Here is a 24706-nt window from a genome sequence, read left to right as displayed (position 1 = left end):
CTAAAATGAAAATTTCCCTGCTACTAATGTAACTTTCATGAAGTAGCCAGGGTTTCTGTTTGAAATACTCAAATGCAGACTTTCTTCCTAATGAGGTAGCTTTTCAGATCTGTGACATCGTTCTCTCTGTCAAACTTAAGATTTTCATTGAAGATTTTTTGTTTTCTTATTGTTTTAAGCCCTTCCATTACTCAGAGAATTGACTGCATATTGTACACATGGTCACGATGTTCACATTTGCTTTATGCAAAGTAAATTTTAAGGCTTCACTGAAAGGCCTAAGAAAAGGCAGAGCATTCTGCCTGCTTGCAGATGTTTCCCAGCTGCTGGTTTTCCATGTTTCTTCTCTGAAGATGCCATTATTTTTTCTGGGGATTTCAGAATCAGTGAAATGTTTGCTTCTGAGAAAATGCATCTTTTTTGTGTTTTGCTATAAGTTTACTGAGTCCACAGGTAATGATTTTGGAAAGGGAAGGAAAAGCAGCCTAGAGGGAGAGAAAGGCAAGACAAGAAGTCTTGTGGATCCTTATTGTGAAAATCTTAGACTGACGTAAGCAATTTATTTTTTTCTTATGTAGATTAATAAATACATTAACAGCAGAATATCCTACATGCTGATTTTTCAAACACACAGAGCAGTTTCTCAGCTGCTCCTCCGCCACTGGAGCACCAGTGGTACAAGTGGGTAGCACCACCTGCTGGCATTGCCTCCTGAAAAGTGTAGAGTTGCACTGCAAGGTAAGACTAGAATGCCTTAAGCAGCGTTAATCTAGCAAGTCTTGTATACTAACAACTAGAGATGTGGAGATAAACCTCCAGCCATGGCCAAAAACCCAGGGCCACAGTGATCCTCGTTGCAATTCCTCAACAGGACTAAATGATTGCTTTGGATAAATCTTAATGTACTTCAGTCAAAGAAAGATTAAGTAGAGCAATTCAATCTCAGTGAATCACGTGGCATGAAATATCTAGCACAAGATGTTTCAAAGAAGGTACATTACTATTAGGTAGGTGATTAAATGGGTGGGTTTTTTCCACTTTCTTCCACTGAAGAGTCTTGCAATGTATGCATGCACAGAGTACAAGCAAGAGTTGGAGGAGCAGTGAAGCCGTGTGCATCTGTTTAAGAAAAGAAATTAAAAGCATTGCTTTAATTACACATTGCTAATTATAATAAGCAAGTTTGCTAATTATAATAAGCAAGGGAGCAAGAACACCTGGGTGGTTTCCTAAAATTTCCTGTGATCATTCAGCTCACCTATCTGAAGCACTGAGGGGGCTGGACTTAGCCTGGCAGGAGTGCACATCAGGAGCAAACACTCAAGGACTTTCACTTCTCTGTGAGCTTCCTTTTTGATTTGTTACAGTTAGGGGTGGCCGTGGTTCAATCCTGTCAGACTCTTGCTGTGAATTCTCTCTGAAAGAGACAGACAGGAGCAAGTATTGAAATTCCCACTGCACTTGCTTATGGTTCCCTGCCAATCTACACTGCAGCAACACGCCGGTACCTGCGGATCTTAGGCTCTTTATCACTCTTCAGTGAAAAAAGGGCAATTGAAAAATACTTTCATATCGTAAATACCATTTAATGAACAAATGCTAAGCTAAGGTGGAATTCCAATTCCACTTCCAATTTCTAGTTCCACTTTATTATTTCCTTGCAAATGACGCTGTGCTAGATGCAGGAAAATGCCTCCTGCATTCATTCACCACATCAGAAAGAGCTGTCATGTTATTAAGGATTCTCTACCTTAATTTTTTTTTAATGTATCTTAGAACAGGAGGAGCTCTGATTAGGTTAACATGCAGGCTTCTGATCCTAAGATGAAGTCTGAGGAGACAACCCATGAATTGGTAGCTATGCTCTATGGGCGCCTGGTGATATCAGCTGGTGCCTGGCAAGCTGTTTCCTTGTAAAACATTGAGGTGCAACCAGCTGCACTTCTTGGTGCTTTCTGTGTGAAGTAAGATACGCAGAAAATGTTTGAACAGAGTCAGATTTGGTAAGTTGATGCTTAACCATCTTTTTTGCTATGCCTGGTTCAGGCAAACACAGAGGCAGTAGCAAAGGAGAAGCGATTACACAGCTTCTTGGTACTTGAACCACGGGTGGGATGCTATCCAAGCTCACCTGAATTGTTGGGAGAGACCACCTTTGCTTGTGCAGAATGTAATTAAGGTAGTCATCACCTCTCTTAGGCCCTGACACCAATGAGGTAGCTCGTTAGGGTAGAATGGAAGCTTCTCTAGTGGATTATAGAGAAAAAAAAAAAACAACAAAAACTGTATCAGGCAACTTCTGTGGTAACTGAGCATATTCAAAATACACAGAGGGAAGAACGTGTGCTTTCCTTTTATAATCATGGTGATGTAAATGCTTTCCTATTGAGGTGCTGTCTGTGATAGGCACTTAGGTCTTTGTTCATCAGATTTTGCCTCTGTGAAATCCTGACAGCACGGCCGTCAGTGGGAGCCTGGCAGTTAATTTCAGTGAACCAGGCTTGTGGTCTGCTTGCATTTAGACTCAGCCTTTGAACAGCCGTGGAAGGGTTTGAGGCAGGCTAAAGACTCTCTATCGTATTTGGACAGTTCTGTGAAGCCAGAGGGACAGTATTTAATGACACAGTGACGTAGCCCATACAGTTCTCAAAAGCTTAAGTAGTGTCAGCTCCAGTCTACACTGAATGCACAGACAGATAATAAGCTTACTCACTGGGCTCATATTTTATTACCACTGTCAAATATTTTTTTTAACCAAAATCATTGGCTGTCTTAACTGCTGAGCTTATACAAGTCCATTGTAATTTTTGCAGTGATTAAATATTAAAACAGTGTATTTTCAGAGGAAATAAATTTAGAGCAGGCCACTTTGTTCTTTAGCAGAGGATCTCTACTCCTGTCACTTAGGATATGGAGCAAACATTCTTCCCTTTAATAGCACAATTATTCAAAAATGTTTGCAGGAATCCCTTTGTAGAATTTGTGCTTGTGTTTTAGAGTCAATCTTTTATTCCAAAAGGAAGATTTGGAGTTGAAGGAGCCCGATTGTATGTGAAAGTTATCTAAAAATAAAGATGCTTCACTGTGACATTTAAGTTTAAAGATTTCCAAGTCTTCTCCTGTCTCTCAACGAATTCTGATGCCTTAACTTTACAGCCACTGGAGGTACTTCTTTGCAAGGTGAAAAAGAGTACTTGGATACTCTTAGTTTCTTAAGCATGTCTTAACATGCAACGTTCATGTTTTCATTTTAACAGGTGTTATTTTTTAAATTAATAGCTTTTGCTAAAATCAGTAGATTTTGAGAACATCATGCTTTTACATTGTAAGACACTGAAAAATAAATGTCTGTTTAGATCAGGAGTAGCTACAGGTACCTTAGCACATGGAAGCTTCTGTGTCTGTGGATGTATCATCTTTTCCATGTGGAATGTAAGAAAAAGTACTTTTGAGTTTAGTTGCCATTTTCATAGCATTTTCTTTGCCATTTTTCTTGTTTTCTTTTCAGCTTATTAGTGCATATTGGAAATCAGCTTTCTGGGGAGAACGCTATATAATTCTTGGAATGCAGAATGTTATCTATAATCTAATAGGATTTTTTTCCCAGTGTGTAAGTCTCCCAGATCTGCTCTTGAAGTGTTCTAAGCACATTATTAATCCTAAGCATGCACTCACTGAATTTTACCTTTAACATGCAGTAAATGTATCTCTTTATGCTGAATGTTTGATGTGCTTTAGTACCCATCAGCGATGAAGAGGAAGGAGGCATTCTCTTTGATAACATTGCCAAATCTGCCATTGACCCCTTTGACACCTCTTCTGGATCTGTACAGCTGATAGCTATCAAACCTGTGGCACTACCTGCTGTTCATGCTGCATCAGATAGAAGTCAGGAATCTGCCATCATTAATGGAGAGGTAAGGACCATCTGATAATGTCTGCAGCTATTTCCTTGGCTCTATCCAAAGGTGGCATCATCTTAAGCCTATTAGAGTTGGGGATTTGTAGGAACTTCTCTCTGATTCTGCATAAAGCTCCAGGTACCACTGTGGGCTCCGAGGTCAAGGAATTTAAATCTGTTTTCATATTGCGTCTGTGAATGTATGTGACCTTGGAAGAGACAACTTTCTATGTTCTTACCTTCTCAATATCCTTCTGTTTTATCATATTCATTTTAAGAGAATGAGTAATAAGGGCAGAGGGAAGATCAAGATCTTTCTCCATGTGAATTTTGTAGGTAAAGTTGGGAACTGGAAATCATCTGGATCCCAATCTAACCTTTCTATACTGAGCAGTACATCTCATTCGAAGTGAGAAGGCATAGAGCAGGACCATGGCTTTGCTCAGTCTGCATTCAGCCTGTGCACAGAGGGCACAACTGTTTCCTGGGAATAAGGTGGAATGGCAAAGATTGAGATGCTTACTAAAAGCCGTGCTTTGACTCGTATACTTGTATATTGAGATTTTTATGTAGGTCATTTTTTGTGTGATCCATTTACAAAGAATTGAGGTTCATATCGGAGGTTTGGAATTAGATGATCTTAAAGGTCCCTTCCAACCAAACTATTCTACAATTCTGTATAGAATTCTTAAAGAGGATGGGCAAGTCTGAGAGGTTTCTTGTTTGCAAACTTGCACTGCACTGACTGTTCAGAGATCAGCCTGAATCTCCCTGCTGCTGTGCTAAAGCCTCTACTGTGTGCTGCCACCAGAAACACGGTAACAGACGGTGTCATTGCTTTCCCATGTGGGCCTGGATTAGAGCAGTGTGTCACGGTCCATTTCATGCTTGTATTTTAAGCCCTGATGTGCCACATAGTTTCTAAACACAGGGAAAGGCTTATCTAGAATTCATCATTTATGCAAGTCGGCAGAATGACATTCCTAGTTCTATGCACTTTTCTGTACATATGTATTTTGGAAATTGTGAGAGGAATGCAGAAATTGACTCTGAAATGAGCAAATCCCAAGCAAGTTACTTGTTTTCCCATAACCAACACTGTGAAGCAGGAGATATTATGATTTTTTTTAACACTTAGGAGTGTCCATAGGAACATAACATGCACCAGGTCAGACCAAAGACCCAGTTTATTTTAGGTTTTTATTTCTGATAGGGGCCCAGAACAAATCTCTGATATAACCATACAAGAGCCTATGATGACATCTCACCAAAATACTTCCCCAGCCATCAGCGATGACTTATTTGTGGTTTTGTTTAGCCAGAGGTGATGGCTCAGTTCTTCCTGGACCCTACAGCAGTTTTCATTAGTGACTTCTCCCCATTGTCCCCAGAAGCAAGTACTGCTTTGGGTCATGGCAGCTGACTAACATAATCAGTGTTTTTCTTTGGTGGGTGTATCTGAGTCACTGTTTAGATGGTACATAGATTTTAGGCTAAAATTATTTAACCATCTGCCAAGCCATAAAAAATGCAGCAACTCTGTTCACTTGCAGTTCCTCGCTGCTTACAGATGGCACGGTGTGGTACAGAAAGCACTCTGTAAAATGACACATGAAGCGCATCACACACGCTCTAAGAGTGCTGTTTGGGAGCACTCAGCCCAGCGCCGCCCTTTAAACATCTTTTTGCCTTTTAGGTGAACAAGGCTTTGAAGCAGAAGTCCGATATAGAACATTACCGCAACAAGCTGCGCTTGAAAGCCAAGAGGAAGGGGTACTATGATTTCCCACAGGTTGACAACAGCAAGGGGCTGACAGACAGAAAAAGGATGTATGAGAAAAACCAGAAAGAAATTGACCACATTTTGGATCCTGATCCAGATGTATCATCTCCGTTTGCTGAGCCTAAGAACAGGTGAGACTTTTTATATGCAGTTCTCCCTCTGGGATGAAACTTGCTGTCCAGGGGCTGTAAGGAGTCAGAAGGTCTGTTCTTAAGGAGGCAATTGATTGCTGATCGATCCCTCCTACTTCATGAAGAAAATCGGTATAGCCCTGATTATTTATGAAGGCGTGTAATCTGATAAAGATGGCATGTGATTAAAAAGAAGTAAATTGGAAGGCAAAGGAAATGCGGGAACGGATTGTTCCAAGTTTTTCTGTCATTTTCCAAGTAAATAGAAAAAGAAGTATAATCTTTATTTGGAAATATGGAGAGTAGACTTAAGCCAGAAAGTTAGCATCTGAATTATTTTCTGAAGTTCAGTGATGTTATTATTTTGACACTATCTTTATCTGAACGTAGCTATTGCAGTAGGCATAGGGGATTGCAGCTGCTGCATTGCCCGCATATTCAGTAAGTCCTGCAGGAATATCCTCAAGAATGTACGTGTACCTTCTTGTGTCCTATACAGAGAAAGTCATAATCCGGATGAATTACCTGTAACATGAAGCTAGCATGTTGTGTAACAATACTGCAGTTTGATTAACACTTCATTGTCTTTTGAAAATGACATACCAATATTATTTGTCTCCTTGCTTTAAAATGAGAGGGTGAGATAAGTGCTAACTCTGCCTGAGTAGGTGGATGACCTGTTCTGCTGCTGGGTGCTCCCTGATACACAGGTTGGCATATCCAGAGGAGGAGATGACACCAGTCCTAGCCAGTGTAGCCCAAGAGAGGGATGGCAGAGTATTCAGTTTCCTCCTTCCTAGGGGTGGTGAAGATGCAAGAGGGGAAGACTTATTAAAGGGCGTGTTTGACATTACACCTCTTATCACAAGGGCTCTGATTCTTGCTGTAAATGGGGGCTAGCAGTAGTTGATCTGTGAGAGGAAATTGAAGTACGTTTGTTCTGGAAATGCTACTTTTGCCTTAAGGTATGGTGTTGCATCTCCTGGAAAGTTCAGTCCAAAGCTTTCCTGTGAAAAACAGCGTTTTCAGATGAAAAAGACTTTAATGATAATTATAAAAGCAGTGTTGATCCAGAATGTGATCAACAACTGCAATCAGGTGTACTTCTGTAGGCCTAGAGTTAAATGGCAGCCCTCCATGGACTGGTCACACGGTGTTGCATGGTCCAATGAAGAATAAAGATGTTCATTTAACTGTGTTTTACATCCTTGCTGGAGGGCCTCGGGCATCAATTTCTTGTGCTGTTTTCTAGTGTGTAGAGAATAAGCTGCTTCAAAAGCAATGGAAAGTTAATACACTGAACCCTTAGCACACAGGAGTCCCCCTCTGTCTGCGGTCTGTCATGAGATACGAATGAAGGCAATAGAAATTGTGATATGGCTGTGGTGCACGTATAGTGAAGGACTTAGGCATTACTTTGGATGTGTATGCTATGTCACGTGGTGTGTAGGAAATGATTAAACTACTGCACGTGAAGCTTTAATGCTAACCGTCTGCTCTTTGTTAAATATACAAATGCTTGCTCATGTGCCAATGTGCTGAAAGGTTCACAAAGTCTTTTTTTCCCTGTGTGCTTTCTAATGTGCCTGGTGGATCTGTCATAGTCTATTTGAGAGAGTGATTACTGGCATCACAGAAACTGCTCGAAGGCAGGTGTACTACTGTAGAGAAATGATTCCCTGTGGCTGAGCCATAAAAGACTGGATTTACTTGTTGAATATATAGTCTGTATCCTTGCATAGTGAGAAATAGGAACCATTTTTCTGTAAAGGATGCGAAGCATTTTGAGAACGTTACAGATGTTGCAGATGTTTAAGAACTTCTTGCCAACAGATGTGTTCTGAAGTCTGTATTAAAACTGGGTGTGCTAACACACACTGCAGCATTATTGTCTTCAGTTTGCACGTGAAAGAATGATAACTAAAACAACATACTTCTAGAGGAAAGCCTTGAATAAAACTTCAAGGTAATGTGGTTTAAGTTACTGCTAAATGAATCAACACAATTGTGTCTCTGTAATGAAATAAAAACTATTTTAAAGTAATCAAGGTTAGGGTGAAATCAAAATATTTGATTCACAGTGTGTTCTGCTTTGTATAATTGTTTGGATTGTTATTGTTACAGCATTTAAGCTGCTATTTTAAAATGTTTTTTTTTTTTTAAATAAATCATTTAGAAGTTAGTCAAAGATCTCAAAATTCCTAGGAAAAAGTCTGTTTTCGTTCTTTTCTCTTTTGTGTATATTCCACTGACTTAAATAATGTTATTTCAGCATTTCTAAGATATAGCAGGTAAGACCTATGCAGTTGATTGCATTATTCAAGATCACCTTTGCAATTTGGTTTTGTTTGAAGTGCTGTTGAAAAGTGATTTTCAAAACATCACCATTTAATAGTTTGATTTGTTCAAGAACAAACATTTTTGTGCTCTTGGTTCTTTTAAGTTTCCTGTACAGTAAAATTCATGTTAGAAAATGTTTCAGTTGTGTTCCCAGAAGGCATTTGCTAACCCATTTGAATGCCAGTTCTTAGTGTTCATACCTCCTTTCTCATTAGTAAAACTTTCACAACTGAGCTAATTGGCAGTCTCCAGGCAGTTTTTTTAAAAGATGTTTCTGATTATACCTCCTATTCTGAGTTTTTCCTTAATAGTTTGTAATCAGGTCAAGAATCTGCATGTGTTAGAGAGTTGTGTGTCTGAAACCATTTGTAAGATATATCACAGCTGCATCAACCAAGTATTAATGGGCCTGGTATAAACCTTGTGTAGAATTTGAGACCTTTAATGCAGGAACACAAAAATTGTCAGATCTAATTTACTTAGTTTAATGAGAAGTATAAAACTTGGTTGCTGTTGGTTTTTTTTTTTTTGTCCTATGTTTTATCCTTCCTGATTTGTGTAAACATCAGTCTTTTGTAATTCTTTTTCTGCCTGTTGACCTTAACCTCAAGGCTTTTACCTCCAAGATGCCCCAGAGAATTTGTAAGAGCTGCTTACTAAAACCTCTGTAAATGTAGCATTTTCAATTTTTCTTTATAAATCTATCCCGGTTTCATGATAAGAAATATTAATTTTCTTCTTTCTAGGACAAATATTCTTTATTCATTTTATAAATTTTCAAATGTTAAACTTGGATGAATGTGTTTGAATGTGAAACAGTACGGATGTTTTCATTTTCTCAAGAGTAACAGCAAAATTACATTGTGGACACACAGCGTTACAGCATTGCTACTCAGGTAGTACAAGCTACACAGGACAGCCTTGGGAAAATGAATAATTAGTATGTTTGCAGTCAAATCTGTGAGGGTTAGGTGGGAACTGTTAGCTGTAAGTACCAGAAGGTGCACAATTTCCAGGCGAGTATGGATAGTTGTCCATCTGACACGGAGGAAGTCCACTACCCCAAAACCTGTGTTGTTATGCCTCTATCACATCTTGTTGTTATCTGTTGAACAGAGTGACCGAGGCTGGTCTAGAGGTCTCAGTTTGTGATGGGGATCCAACTTAGAACACAAAACAAGTATTTTGGTGCAAGCAAGCTTTTATTGGTCTCTGAGGAAACTAGGATAAATCTTGCCTTACAAACAGGGAAAGAAGTTATGAGATCAGGCAGAATATTGTGAGGTCTGCTACTTCACTATGAACATCTTCAGGTCCCCTGTACTAAGCAACACACGTGTTGGATGACTTGATCTACCCTAGTATTTTTGAGTGGTACAGTGGTACAATTGCCCAAACGTTAAAAACGAACATCATCAGACAAAGATAACTTCATATTAGGCTTTAACAGCATTATTATTACTGTGTTAGTTAATGAAAATGGCAGGGAGTTATCAGTCATTTGAACTGTGATATATCTCTGATAAGTGCAAGAAAATGAGTAATGTCTAGATACATCATGAGAAACCTTAAAAGATGCAACTTTGATGAAACTCACATTTTGGCTACTGCTACAAAGTGTTTATGTTCTGTATCTTACAGGGTAATGTTTGTTTATTTATTCATCTTTTTTATAATCAATAGCAAAGGAAGAAACAGTTACATCAGACAAACTACAGAATATTTCAGGTGTTGAGTTATACACTATCTTTAGCACACAACTAGACCAGAAGGGCAACTGCATTCTGGGCTGCATTAAAAGAGGGCTGGCCAGCAAGGAGAGGAGGAGATTGTTCCCCTCTGCTCTGCCCTTGTGAAACCCCTTTGGGATACTGTGTCCAGTCCTGGGGCGCTCAGAACAAGAGATATTCAGAGCTGGTGGAGTAGGCCCTGAGGAAGGCTACTAAGATGTTCAGAGAGCTGAAAGGTTGAGGGAGTTGGGCTTGTTCAGCCTGGAGAAGGCTTCAGGGAGACCTCCTTGTGGCCTTCCAGTATTGAAGGGAGCTTTCAAGAAGGAGGGGGCCTGACTTTTAACACAGTCTGAGGGTGATAGGACAAGGGGAAATGGCTTTAAACTAGAAGAGGGGAGATCTAGGTTAGGTGTTGGGAAGACGTTTTTTTCTCTGAGGGTGGTGAGGCACTGGAACAGTTTGCCCAGAGAGCTTGTGGACAACCCCATCCCTGCAGGCGTTCAAGGCCCTGGATGGGGCCGTGAGTAGCCTGATCTGGTGGGTGACAACTCTGCTCATGGCAGAGGGTTGGAACTGGATGGCCTTTAGGTCTCTTCCAAAATAACCCATTCTGTGATCTTCCTAGTTAATATCTTTATTATGTCTTTATCTTTTAGAGCTGTGTTTGAAGAGGTTGAATCCCCCAGAGTATAGCTCTCTGGAAAAGTTGTGGCATCTTGCAAACAGTTCCCTCCCACTCCTGTCTGTTTTCTCATGCACTTTGCTGGGTGTTTGTTTGAATGGAGCATTGTTCCACTTCTTTCTCACTACTCAAGATTTGTCACCAAAATCTCTGCCCCCCATCTGAGTGTGTGAAAGTTGCTACTATTTTTAGGAACAGCACCTACTTTAATTTATTTTTTTAATTTAAGTCATACCAGCTAACACTAAAAGGGTTCTGATATCTTCTAGGGACATATTTCATTTGATAAACTCCACCATATGATGCTTATATCTTAATTTTATTTTCTTTACCAGCAAACAAAATTGACAATCTCTTTATAATGCAGTTGATTTCCAGGAGTCCATATACGTTCTATAATAAAGTGACATTTTCATGATCTTTATGATTATAAAATAACTTTTGTTCATTTGTACTCTGTTAATTTTACTGCTTTCTTGTCTGATGTCTTATAGGCAACAGATGAAGAACTCAATATACAGAAGCCGGCAGTCTTTGAACAGTCCTAGCCCAGGAGAAACTGAGATGGATCTTCTAGTGACTCGAGAAAGACCTAGGCGAGGAATCCGTAACAGTGGATACGATGTAAGTTTATCAGGCATATCCTCTGAAATTGGCTCAGCCAAGACTTAGCTCATTCCTGAAAATGGGAAACTGTTGATAAGCTCCAAGCCAGAGTGTCCTTGGGTACTTGACCTCACAGTAAGTTGTGTGCACTCAGGATATTCTGAGCGCAGACTGCTGAACATACTTTATACTTTACATCATTTTGTTGTCTGAAATGGAAACAAAATGTTCTCGGAACATTATTACAAAAGTACTGATTTTTGAATTTAGATAGTTCTTTCAAATATGCGACTGCTTGCAGGATACCAGTATCTTTTCAATGTAATTAAAATCCTATTTTTTCTTTACCCCTTATGCTGCTCTCTTGATTCAGAAGAATGGACAACCAACTTCTAGGAATTGCACTGAAGTCCAGATGTCAGTGGTTTGTGGAAAACCCCTAGGAAATAGCCACATTCTTGTTCTCCTCTTACTTTGTCAGACCTGGGAGAATTTTGACTATTTAAATGTTAAAACCAGGCAGAGTAGATTCTGCACTGGTTTAAGGTCTGAGGAACTCTCACAGCCAGCATAAGTTTAGAGTAGTTGTTTTGTGCAATGTGAACATACACTGGGTCTAAGTTGACACAGCATGCACCCAAACTGAAGATGAAAAAAGCCCATACTCCTAAGGTAAAGTAGAATTTTTCAGTCCGTTATGTATACAAAGAGCTGTAGCACAGCCATCCCTGAAGATCGGTTCCTGTAGAAGATCTGAGCATTTCTGGAAAATGAGGAAGTTAATCTGGTGATTGTTCATCCTCTAGACTAGAACTTTGTGTGAGACTTAATTGTTAACTCTCTCAGCTGACAGGGATGTATTTTTAGCAAGGTGCAGGAATTTATCAAGGTCAAGGAATGTGTTCAGGGAAGTTTAAGTATTTTACAGAATTAAGTGGGGCGGATAGTGATTTTGAAAGTCAGGTTTTGAATTTTTGAAAATGATTTCCTGCATGTTGACACTTCCCATCAGATTGTATGAGTCAGGTTGTGCTATGTAATTGGAATGACTGCCTCACTGCTTTTCTGAGGCATAAAAATTTATTGCACTAGCCTGAAAGAAAAAAAGAGGGAGAAGATGAAAGAAATGAAAAGAACCACCTTGTTGCACTTACAACAAACTACATTTTGCAAAAAAAGAAAGGTTTTTGTGTTTACCCTGCTTATGTGTTACCTTTCTTAATAGTTCATCATCAAGCTGGACTTTCCTCTGTATTCTGAAAATCAGGTGTTTCAAGAAGAGCAGGGATTTTTTAATTGTACTAACAAGTAGTTTCTCATAGGTGAAATCTTTCTGACATGCATGTTAAAAGCACTCTAGCAGCACACATGGCCCCCTGCCAGTAGTGCAAAATGGGCATGTCATCATATGTATCCAAAGATTTTAAAAAGATACCTGAATATGTTGTGTATATTTATAATGCATAAAAAAGATTTTAAAGTAAAATTTTTAAAAGCCCTGGAAGTGGTGTAATGAGCTCATGCACACTCAGTAATCTCCTCGGTGCAGTTACAGTGTCTGACATCAGCATATCTCACATGAGATTCCCTTGCTTTTCTTCTTGCACTGTGGCAGAAGGAATTGTCCCTGGCATAGTCTTTTTTTTTTTTTTTACTGATAAGTTACATAAAATTCTTTTTGACTGATGTGCTGCAGATTCACTGCAGTGCACCTCTTCTAACAGTGGAAGTATTTTTCTGTCTGAAAGCAGAAAAATGCCATGGGAAAACGGAACAGGATGTTGCAATCTAGTTCTCCAGCTCTGCTCGCAGCGTGGGCTGATCTCCCTCCGTCCTATTTGAGCTGCCTTGGTGCTGTGCCAAGCGTTTGACAGGCTTGCTCTCCCAGGCACAGGCTGGTGCTTAAATCTGTATTAATGCATGGAATCCATGTTGATCCCACCGTGGTGCGTCAAAACACCCCTGTAAGTCTGAGCTCTGGAGATGGGTGTAAGTACTTCAGACGTTCAGAGCTGAGGTATTGGCCCAGAAGAATTATTTTATTGGATTAGTTTCTTCAGCTGTTGGGTTTGTGTGGCAGTCCGCTGAGAAAAGGTGTTAAAAAGCTCAGTAATGCTATAATGTGTTTCTGAATTAGGGCTGCTTTGTATGCTGGGCCTCGTGTCCTTTCTTTTTTACCTAAGAACACCTTGTACAATGTTTTGACATCTGCTTTGCTGTTCTAAAGGATCCACTCTTCTAATCTTCTCCTTCTACTACATGATTTAGCAGCAAGTTTCACCGACTTAGCATGAAAGTTGTGTTTTATAAGCCATTCCAAGTGAGGAAATTCATGAAGCAGATACCCTGTGTTACCTTCAAGTCATGAGACTTTTGCAGAATAAGGAATGGCTTTTTATTTTTTGAGCTGTTACCAGCCTGCCTAGGATACATGGTGTTTTATCTTCCCAGCCATGACAAGTGGTGGTGGTTGCGTGCAGGATTTTTGTTGGTTTTTAAGCAAAATAGATTGTTTCCCTGGAATCTTGAAGAAAGCTTAGATTGGTTAGATCAATATGCACAACAAAATCACAGTGGTTTATGATCTGCCCAATTTTGCCTTGCTCTGTAAATAGGAAAATAAGAGCTCGAAAATCTGTCACTCCACACTAATGTTTTATTTGATTTTTTATTTAATATTTTCTAAATAGTTTCCCTCACATAAAGGTGTCTATTATTTCAGTCACAGTTGTCTAAAATATTTTATTCCCAGTAATAATAATCAGAATGTAAGGTCAGTAATCACCTACCTGTCTGTACAGAATGTGTAGCTTTTCGTGCACCCTACTCTTTGATATTCTTAGTATGGTGTTTAGTTCTATAGCACCTTTTTATCAGCGGGTTGCTGTTGAAGGTTACCTATCTTTTAATTTTAACAAATCCAACCAGGGTGTGGTTACCTTCACCTAAAATGCAGATAAAGGAAACTTGAATGTATTGATTATTTTGAGATCTTCAAAGACAATTATGAGTGGAGCAAATGCTGTAAGGAAAGAGTCTAGAACCTTTGAGCTGCCTAATGAGCTTTATGCCATGGCAGAAAAAAATTAGTCAATTTTTGGTGTAAAGGGAAGAAAACGATCTCATTATAAAAACCTAAGAATGTGAAAAAGAATGTATTGATCTAACTTTATTGATACAGTTACATTAATGCAACTCCTCAAAAAGCTTTGAATTGATGTTCACATCAAGAAGTTCATGATACAGTGATTTCATGGTACTGTTGCAGCAGCAGAATCCTGCCAGAAATGGATAAACTCCGCCTCTGTACAGGACTTGCTTTTCCTTCTTGGTGCAATTCTAGTATTACATAATAACTGTGTATGAATAGCATTTAAATTTGTGTAATGTCAGTGTTAACATATAGTGGTGTCTATTTACAGTACTTATGTGTTTCAGTTGGTAAAAGAGAAGATACCATGCATTAGAAAGTGATATGATGAACTGAAATAAATTTTAAAACTTGAGCAGAAGCATCACCAGTCTCCTCCCAAATCTTTGGGCCAGCTTTTAAGTTGATAAATCAAAGCTGGCTTAATGTTGACAATGATTAAAAATCTGTTATTCATATGATTTATTTTACACATTATTTTCTTTTATTGGACAGAATCAAAGAGAGCTGTAATGGCTTCACCAAGGGGTTGTAGCAGAAAGCCTGATTTATTTCAACACTGGGTACTAATAGGTCTCTTGTGGGATTCCTTTCACTGATATTTTTATGGTTATAATGAAACAGAAGGAGCATGGCTATTAATCATCCAGTTGGACAGTATGATTTCAGAGGCTTTTCTTTGGTTGTAGTTGTTATCCTAGAAGTGACCCTAGGAGTATCTCGAGAGAGGGGTGAGGGCATTGGGTTGCCCAGTCTGGAAGAGAGGAGGCTGGGAGGCAACCTCCTTGGTCTCTGCAGCTCCTGAGGAGGGGAAGCACAGAGGGAGGTTAGAAAATTTCAGGAGAACTCCTAAACCTTAGATCTTCTGCAACCTTAATGTGTGTGAGTAAACAGAAGAACCTCAGTCCACATAGCTGAAACAAGCAGTCCCTTGTGTGCAGTCCTTCATAGTAATGGTGCCATTTAGAGATCTGTACTCCTGGTACGGATGTACCCCATTGATACTAACAACTAAGAAAAGAATTTAAACATTAATTCTCATTGTTTTTAAGTGAATCCTTAACAATCTAATGTGCTACAAGAGCGTCTCTGATAGTTTTTGCTGCAAACAATGAAGGATGTGAAAGAGTCTTTGAATCCCTGGCTATTATCCTTGCCTGCATGACATAATTTCTTTCAAATCCTTGTCATGTGTCTATACTGTAACAAGTCTTGACGTTGCGTATGTTCTATCAGTGTTCAAGAATGTTTTGTGTGAAGCAGCAGAAACGCTGTCTTGTAAAGCTTTTATGTGTACATACTTTTACTCCATCCAACAGACTGAGCCTGAAATTATAGAAGAAACAAATGTTGACCGTGTCACTGAGCCTCGGAGCTACACCAGGTCCCGTCAGGCCAAGGGCCACTCAGAGACCTCAACTTTAAGCTCTCAGCCCTCCATTGATGAGGTTCGGCAGCAGATGCATATGCTCTTGGAAGAGGCTTTCAGCCTGGCCTCTGCAGGTCACGGAGGACAGAGCAGGCAGGAGGCCTACAGCTCCGCACCACACTTGCCCTATTCAGAGGTGGTGACCAGCGCTCCTGGTACCATGACCCGGCCTAGAGCGGGTGTGCAGTGGGTACCCACATACAGACCAGAAATGTATCAGTACAGTCTACCAAGACCAGTAAGTGAAACTTCTCTTTAGTATGCTTTGATACCATAAAGATATTTCTACTCTAAGAACATTATTTTTTTAAAGATGGAGTCCCATTTTCATGCTTAAAGCCAGGCATAAAGTCGTGCTTACAGTAAATAAGTGTGGGTAGTGGGGCGTGTTTCTCTGCCTTTACACATGCCCATATCTCGCATGAAGACTCTGAGGATCTATTTTAGCAGCAAGGTGACCTTATCTATGTTTTGCTTGAAAGAATAGGCTGCACTAAGCTCCAGAGTGTTCAACAGATAAAGAACTGGTCTGCATGTCTCCTGTTCATTGAATGCATATTTGGAAGCAATCTGTTTTTTTTTAGAACATCTGGGCATGAAACGCTTTTGCACAAATTCCACCAGTGAGAAGCATCGTCCCAAGCCGGGGAACCGAGTGCTATAAGAATCTGAATGACCTGAAATGTGGGCCGATATTGGCAGCCTTACACTTATGTCTATTGGTGTGAGACTAAGAGATGGCTCGGTGCCACAGGTTTCTCAGTTGACCTTATGTAGGTCACTCTTGATGCTTCACTTGCTCACCTCAATTAACGACTAACAATTTCTTATCTCACAGAAATAATAAATATTTTGTAGCTGTATGGACAGCAATAGCAATAGTGCTGTGGGCATCCTTGGTAGGTCAAGCTACCTCTGAATCCCAAGATACTGTTATTCTGTAACTGTATCTGTCCATCTCAGTGGGGGAAAAAAAAAAAAAGCCTTATTAAATTGTTCATTTTAATGCATTTTAGGGGTCAGAAATGATTTTTTGTTTTGTTTTGAAATAATGCATTTCAAATAGAGTCCCTAAAACACTTAGAAAAAGAGAATAAGGAATAAAAAGCGTCCTCACTTTAAAATAACCATTACTATGACTTCTTCTCATGACAATAAAAAGTACATTAGAGATTGCTGCTTCTGAACTATTCTGAACAGAAGTGAGTGTCAGTGGCACTGCCTGCGGAGGCTCACGCTGGTGCTATTTTAAATCATGCTAAGGGATATTTTTGGCCCTTTGAAACTACCGCAGTGAACTTCATATATGGCATATAATGGGATTTTATGGCTAGAATTCGATTAGAAGCTCAAGAGACAGTTAATAGCTATCCAAATTACTTTGACACTTGAGAAAGACTTTTTGAAAGGAAATGAAAATCATTATACGGAGTGAGATTTAAGAAAATGTAATTGCCATACTTTCTTGGTGATTGCTTCAGTATTTTCAAACTCAGTCATCGACTTGTTTTCTGGGCTTTAAAGCACTTGGTTATCTTTCTGGGGGCTTGAAGATAGCATTAAGCACTTCCCTGAAGGCACTTATATTTTAACTGGTTGCCGTGGGGTAGGATAGTCGCAGGCTAAGGGTGCTTGGATAAGGGTGGTTAATTCATAGTCTTTTGCCAATCTGTTTCTGAGATGTAAGTCGTACTTCAACTGAAATGTTTACTCATTTGTTCTCAAATGGGGAAGGAGGATTTCAATTAGAAAAACCCACTTGAAATGTATGTGCAGAGTGATGCGTGCAGGAAAAATATGCAAGAATTGCTGCTCTCAATGTTTTAGCACCTGTTTGCCTGCCCATCATACCTCTGTTGGTAATTGTGATGGAGATGCTGAAAAGAGAAGCACTAGGGAGTTGATTGGGCCAGTACAGCAGGGCTGGCCATGGAGCAGCTGTGAAGTGGCTGGTGTAGTGTAGGTGTCCATTGTGATTTGAAATTTGGATTTAAGATGATTTTCCTTCTTAGATGGAAAAAATGCAGACATTGGGTTTCTAAGTACAATATAAGTATAAGGATCTTCAGCCCACCATTCTTTTCTGAGTCTTGGGCCTTCATAGCCCGTACATTACACTCAACCTTTTAGGAGCTCACACAGTCTTTCCAGTAATATGAGTGCACTTGAGCCAGCACTTACTGCAGTGATGTTTCATAGATGATACAAGTGCTGAATAAGATTTCTAACACTTGCATTCCCTACTTTTATAGAGCATAAATAATAAGATTGAAGCATATGTTATGTGTCTCCTGGACCCAAATTCTTTCCCACAGCTTTCTTGCTCGGCTGTAGTTATTACTCCACTGGTTTACTTTTAAGATTCTCAGTGTTTTAGCCAGAAAAAAGGCTCACTCACTGATATTTCTCTGGAAGGGTGGTGTGAGGTCTGCAGTCTGATACTTGTGCTATCTGAATCTGAAACGTGATGAATTTAACAGGAATTGTTGTTGCCTCCACATCACACAAGTTCTCATTTTTGGACAAAACAGCGTTTAGAATTCTTTCAGAATGCTCCTCTGTGAAAGTTTGGGTGTTTTTTTTTTTTTTGAGAGCAGCAAAACTAATACAGCATCTTCAGCACCTTCAATTTGAACAATAAAATTAGGCAAATTTCCTGTGAAATCAACATCTTCATATACGCTGGCTTGTTTTTGCTTTTTTAATGTTTTTTTGTTTGTTTGTATGTGAGTGTTTCTTTTATAAGTTAGTTTGCTTGGCTTTCCAGCAGCATTCGAATTTCAGTGAAGTTGCTTTGTTTCTATGATCTTGTCAGTCAAGTAGCAAAGGGCTCATCTTAACCTCCAGCAGACATGCCTTCGTAGTCTCTCAACATTCTTTTTCCATTTGTGTTGCATGTAGGAAAATACCAGTACTCCAGCATAACATCTTACAGAAAGTCTAGAAAGTTTAGAGTTCCTTGTCATAGCTATTTTGATGGTTGTGGAAGCTCAGCACAGCAGAGAACTGGCCGCTCTCCACCAGAGTGGACAGTCCCTTGGTGAGGCACAGCAAATCTTTTGATAGGATTTTTCACTTTAACAGGATTCCCTTTGCCCAGCCATCAGCAACACGGTGCCACTCATTCAAAATTGTTCATCTCCTATTTAAGCAGCAAAATAAGCTCTTGGATTTTCTACTTCATATTTTATTCCCCTCCACGTTTTCAGAGCAAGTTGCAGGAAGTTTGTGAGCCATTCTTTTGTGGTGCCTTAAAAAGCTTCATTTGATGTCCACATTTCAAAGCATGTGCATTAGTACACAAGAGAAAACCCAAGTCTGCCTCTGTTCCTCTCCATCAGCCCTGTCGTACTCAGTAGTGTTTGGAGTCACCAACAACTCTGAAACGTATGCTGTACCTTTAAGATAGGGAAAAAATAGTTTCATGCTTAGTACAAACGTATGCTGAGGGCAAGATGTAGGATGAAAGGGTTATGGAGCCAGAAGGAAGTGTTCAGTTCAGCATTGCCAGCTTTTTGGGTACAGAAGAGGCATTGCAGACCATTTCGAGTCCAGGGCTATTAGAAATGTAAATTGAACTTTCTTTGATGGAAATAGCATTTTGTTTGTTCTGTACGTTTATTTCATTAAAAATCAAAATCACTATTTCCCACCCCTGGCTAGGAAACGTGCTATTGCGTTTTCAGTTTTTCCCCACCTAGAGATGGAAAGACTTCAAATAACATTGTAGCGTGGTGAAAGTGAATATTTAGAGACATCATAGGTGGCGTGAAAATCATTTTTCTTTTCAAAGGCATGCCTTTGAGGGACCCTACCCTGCTTTAGAAGAGACGGGGATGAGAGGTGGGGGGAGAGATGCTTGGTTTGTATTGCTTTTCCCTTAGCTGTGCTGACATTAAAAGTCAGCTTTTGTTAAGTTATCTTTTCCAGTTTTGCAGCAGAGAAAAAGCATAATGGAACACTGTCTAAAAGTGTGATATGTAAAGGTGATTACTGTATGATAATGGTTTTAGAAATTTAGTGTGGGATTTATATTGCCAAATTCAAACCTAGATGTAGGTGTTAAGTCTGAGCTAATAGTGTAAATCCTGTGGGCTCTTTCAACAGGCAGGAGGAGGGTGACTCATCCCATGGTAACATGTTTTTAGCTTTCTCTGCTGTTTGCCAAGGGAGAGTCTCTGACTGAAGCAGAATCATCTCTTGTAGTTCAAAGCCCCACTGTTGGACTTCAGGTGCAAGTTTTTGCCAGAATGCAGATTTCTTGGTACTGCACAGCCTCCCCCAAGTTTGCTCTCTTTCTGACCTTTGCGTTTCTCTGAAGTGTTGTCAGTAAAAGCATAATAAACAATAAGTAAGGCGTAATGGGTAGAATACAGGTGTCAGTACTGTGGAGACTGATACCACATAAGCACATTTAGCCAAGTTGTGACCTCTAACTTACAGCATACCAAAGAATTTAGAAGGGACGTTTCGTTCTGCAGGCCGTTTCCTTTGCACCGCAGCTTTTGTGCACACAGTTACTGGTCCTTCCCATGCATCAGTGATGGAAGCCAGAATAGCTACCAGCAAGATGCCCCATTTTGTTAGTGAGCTGGTTGCGTGCTCCTCTGAATTACTTTTCTACTTCAAAATTATTTGAATTATTATTGCTTTAGAAAGATCCAGAGCCTGGGGTTTTTGTGAAGAGTTTTCTTTTAATCTCTCCAAGGCTGAAAAAAAGCTGAAAAATGCATTGCTTGTGGGCAGTTCCATTGTACCAGGTGTTGCTCTGAAAATGTTTTATGAATCCTTAAAATGTTTTACTTTTGGAGAATGCCCCATCCTTGGAGACTTTCAAGACCAGGCTCTGAGCAACCCAATCTAGCTGTGGTGTGCCTGTTCACTGCAGGGGAGTTGGACTAGATGGCCTTTAGGGGTCCCTTCCTGCTCTAAGGATTCTGTGATTCTATGAAGTGAAAATTCAGAGATCTTTTTCCTTTCAATCCAAATTATCTGTGGAATCTCACATAATCGTAGCAGATGTACTTTCCCAGCAAGGTGACAAGTGTCACAAAGATAGAGTTTAATAAATTTTGCTTTAATTAGACTCCCTTGCCTTTGTGAACTCATTTGTTCATGTTCTCTTCCGTATCCTAAAATCACCCAAGCTTTGTAAATTCTCTCATAGAGTTCCATTACTAGTGGTGCCACAGAACAATAGCCTCTAGTTGGCCGGCACTTGAAACGAGTATTTGATTTCTGAGGGTATTTACTTTTTAATTTGAATGTGGACCTCTTGGTGTTTCAGAAAATGTTTCTTTCTCCTACAGGCTTATAGATTTTCTCAGCTTCCTGAGATGGTGATGGGATCTCCTCCTCCTCCTGTCCCTCCCAGAACTGGTCCTGTGGCTGTTGCCTCTCTCAGGAGGTATATAGCTTTTACTTTGTTCTCAATATGAACTCTAAAAACCACAGTTTTCGCAAGAACTGAGACAAACCCTCAAATAGTACTTGTGAGCCACCCAGTTAATAAAGAAACACTCATGAAATTAGAAACATTCTATTTTTATTTTCATTTTCACATCAGGGGGAAAGAAATAACAGCAAATTTTCTCTTCTACTAGCTCATCCTTTTCAATAAAATTAGGAAATCCTTGCCTGGCTCTGCTTTCTTGTAAAACACGCGTAACTCCAAATTACACAGTGCATAATGAAATATTGTGTAACAAATGTGCAGCAGATAGCTTGCACCATCATTCTCCCTGCTTTTTTCTCTTCTAAGAAAATGTGATACTAATGAGTTATCAGTATCCTGGGTCTGGGGGATTTCCACCTAGCTTTCAGTTATCTAACACCTTTCTTTACAAAGCAAAATATGAGCAAATGCCTGCTTGTCTTAGCTCAGTGTATACTGCCTCTTCCTCAGGGTAAGGCGCTCCATAAAAAGCATTTCAAGATATTTTCACACTTCTGTGGTGGAAGAGCTGATTTAGCCTACAGTGTTGTGCTGTTGTACGCTGCAGAATGCCAACTGTAATTCAAAGGCACTGCAAGCCTACTGAGAAATGCTGCCGAGTACTAAGAACAAAGGAAACTTTTCTGAGTTTCTGCTAGCTGCATCCAAATATCCAGAATATGGACTCTTTTGGCATATTGTTTTATAACCATGTTGTAATAGTGCTGTAAATCAATAAAGCTATAAATCAATTGGGATGCATCATTTCAGAAGATGCTAGAACTTCCCAAGTGCAGTTTACACTAGTTTATGACACCTTATCATCCTGTGTTTTCTATCATCTTGTGTTGATGAGCCATGGTATAGCTCTGACTTTTGTACTGCATATCACAGGCATTTGTTTGAAAGTCCAGTAGAACTGGATGGCTTAATCCTAGCAGGCTTGTCATACTGTAACTCATAGATGCATGTATATAGCTGTCTTGTGCAATAGTCAGGATGTTAAATGTTTCTTTTCTTTTTTCCATTCCTAATGTACAGGTCTACATCAGATATTGGCAGCAAAGTGAGAATACCAGAGTCCAGTGGGGTGGATCAGGCTCAGCATCACGATCCAGCTTCTTATGCACCTGGTTCAAGAGCTCCAATGCCTGTCGGCCCACTTGATCAATCAGCTTTTCACTCAGGTGAGAAAATGGACCTGCAGACCTAACTTGCAACTTTGAGAACCACGTGATTTGTTTTGCATGTAAATGAGTTGGTGAGAAATAGTAAAAACACACGATTACTTGGAGAAAGAAGGAATTGGGTATTTCTCCAGGTACAAATGAAGGGTATATATAAACAGTTGCCCCTTTGGAAATGCAGAAGCAGCTACATTGTAGAGTATTGCTCATCCTGCAAAAGGAAAGGGAGACGGTCATTTCTGAAGGTAAGACCCCCCCAGATGGTCTTTGTTCTAGTATGTCATCCTGCTGGCCCACCTATCAGGACTCTGAGCCTCTAAGGTCCAGTAGAAGAGTTCATATGTACCAAAAATCTGGTGGAAATTATAAGGGGGATTGTCTAGCTGATACAGAGGCTATTGCTTGTCAAGAGCACAAGTTATAGTATTGATGGGGCTCAGTGGCAAGAGGCAGCTGTCTGGCAGACCTCTGGACACACCAGCAATTGTTGAGTGTCTAAACAAATACAGCCTTGCATAGAGAGGCTGTCACCAGCAAATGTCAGAGAAGACTGGAAGCAACTTCTTACTGGCAAAATGTTTTCTTGAAGAACTATAGACAAAAGCTTTCAAGATTATAAAAATTGTACATTGTCATTTCAGTTTTGTAGGTGGCAGATTCATTAGACGTGACTGTTAACCTGCAAATAATTTCTTATCTTTCTCAGAAGTAATTAAGAGTTATCTGCATTGTATTCAAAATCTGCTGACAATAATGCTGTGGAAATGCGTATCTGCCACCAATTAATTAAATACAGTAGGTTTGAAGGATCCATTGTACACTCTTATCACAGTACCTTCCTCAACGTGAGTCTAAAAGGAGCAGATGCCACCCTTTCATATAGAAGTGTTTTGAACTATAAAGTATCTGCCAAGAACTCTTCTGTCGTGACTGCAGCACCGTTCTGCATGATGCAGCTTCCTGTCGTTTCCAGTGGTGCAGGGGTTTTGTTGCTGTACGTTACAAATAGGTATGCTGTGCTACCACTGGAGAGTGCATTTCAGAAGACACAAAATGAGCTTTGTGTACACTGCGGAGTTGGCCAGATTTATTCTAGGATTAACTGGAGAAAAGGTTCGTGTGGGAGAGATCCTTTCAATGGCTACAGTGCAGGGAAAGATAAAGAGAGTTGTGAGAAACCTACAAGTGTAACAGATGAGGATTTCGAATGTTCTAATTGGAAAATAAATTGTTATCAGATCAATAGGTGGAAAAGCTTTACTGCAGGTGCTGAGTTGAGCATGAAATGACCAAATGTTGCCTTCATGCAGCCCATCAACATCAGCTTTAAAATAATGATTTTGCAGTAAGAGTTGGGGTAAGATAGTGCTTCAGCTTCTTGAGTGTTCAGTTTGTATAGCTGCCCATTTTGCAGTGGTTAAATTAAAAGAGCTTTTTTGGTGAAGAGAAGCTGTGTGTCATCTGCAGGAGCAGCACTTTTTTCTCAGTACAAGTCTGAAGAATACTTTGGACAAGTTAGCCTTGCTAACTCACTCCTCAGTGAAAATGCTCGCTTCTTTTTATTGCATTTTTGCATTTATTGCTTTTCTGCTCTCACACCAATGATTTATTTTTGTTATACTCTGTGAAACTTAAAAGTAAAATACGTGGCTGTGTATTACTGAGTACTCAAAATATTCCATCCACATCTTTGTTGGCTATGTGATAAAGGCAGTAGAGAGCTTTATCCCCCTCTGTGTTTAGGAATGAGGCTGTAGCATACCAGTGATGCAAAAACTGGTGTTTGTATCTCTATCTAAAGAGACACTGGTGGAAAGAAGTCTTACCAAACAAGCAGATTGTACATTACTCTAAGTTTGGCAAATAGGTGGAATTATGATGGCTTCTGTCCAGAAATAGTGGAGGGATGTGAGGAAATGGTGGTCTTCTAGACTGCCTAGTTACATACTGTGTATAATCTCAGAATGGCTGAACGAACTACCTTCTGTTGTGAATCTCTGTGAGGACTGAAGCCTATGTTAATGAGCAAATATAAGCATATCCAGAGTTCTGGTTGAACCTTGTCTTGAGAAAGCTGTTTTCTCCTACTTAACATCAAGTAAGATCATGGCATTCTAACAAAAGACTTCCTGGACATCCCTCTGCATATATCTTGGTGAAGACACAGAATGCCAGATTTTGTGTCAGCAGGTTTCCTTGGAAATATTTATGTAAGTGGTAGCTGCATAATTCATTGCAGTCATAGGCTGTTGCTGGGAAATGAGTTGTGCAGGCAGAGCCTTGGGTTTTTTTTTTTGGTTGCTGTTTTGTTTTGTTTTTCTTCATTTTTTAA

At 39.7% G+C, this 24706-nt stretch overlaps 1 protein-coding gene across 8 annotated transcripts in view; it reads left to right on the top strand.

The window, feature by feature from the left end:
* KIAA1549L (KIAA1549 like) overlaps positions 1 to 24706 on the top strand; it is a 109205-nt gene that overhangs the window by 72348 nt on the left and 12151 nt on the right. For 7 of the 8 annotated variants that reach the window (XM_090142077.1, XM_090142076.1, XM_090142075.1 and 4 more), the window contains 6 exons: positions 3739 to 3917; positions 5598 to 5815; positions 11062 to 11191; positions 15644 to 15991; positions 21063 to 21160; positions 22229 to 22374. In XM_090142077.1, the coding sequence (XP_089998203.1) occupies positions 3739 to 3917; positions 5598 to 5815; positions 11062 to 11191; positions 15644 to 15991; positions 21063 to 21160; positions 22229 to 22374 (1119 nt within the window). The remainder of the gene's footprint in view (positions 1 to 3738; positions 3918 to 5597; positions 5816 to 11061; positions 11192 to 15643; positions 15992 to 21062; positions 21161 to 22228; positions 22375 to 24706) is intronic. The other variant, XM_090142078.1, reaches the window with a different exon arrangement.

The sequence above is a fragment of the Phasianus colchicus genome, chromosome 5, assembly GCF_987193195.1.
Source record: "Phasianus colchicus chromosome 5, bPhaCol1.hap1.1, whole genome shotgun sequence".
NCBI classification, from domain to species: domain Eukaryota; kingdom Metazoa; phylum Chordata; class Aves; order Galliformes; family Phasianidae; genus Phasianus; species Phasianus colchicus.
The sequence above is the reverse complement of the archived record's forward strand: the minus strand, read 5'-3'. Positions and strand labels throughout refer to the sequence as shown.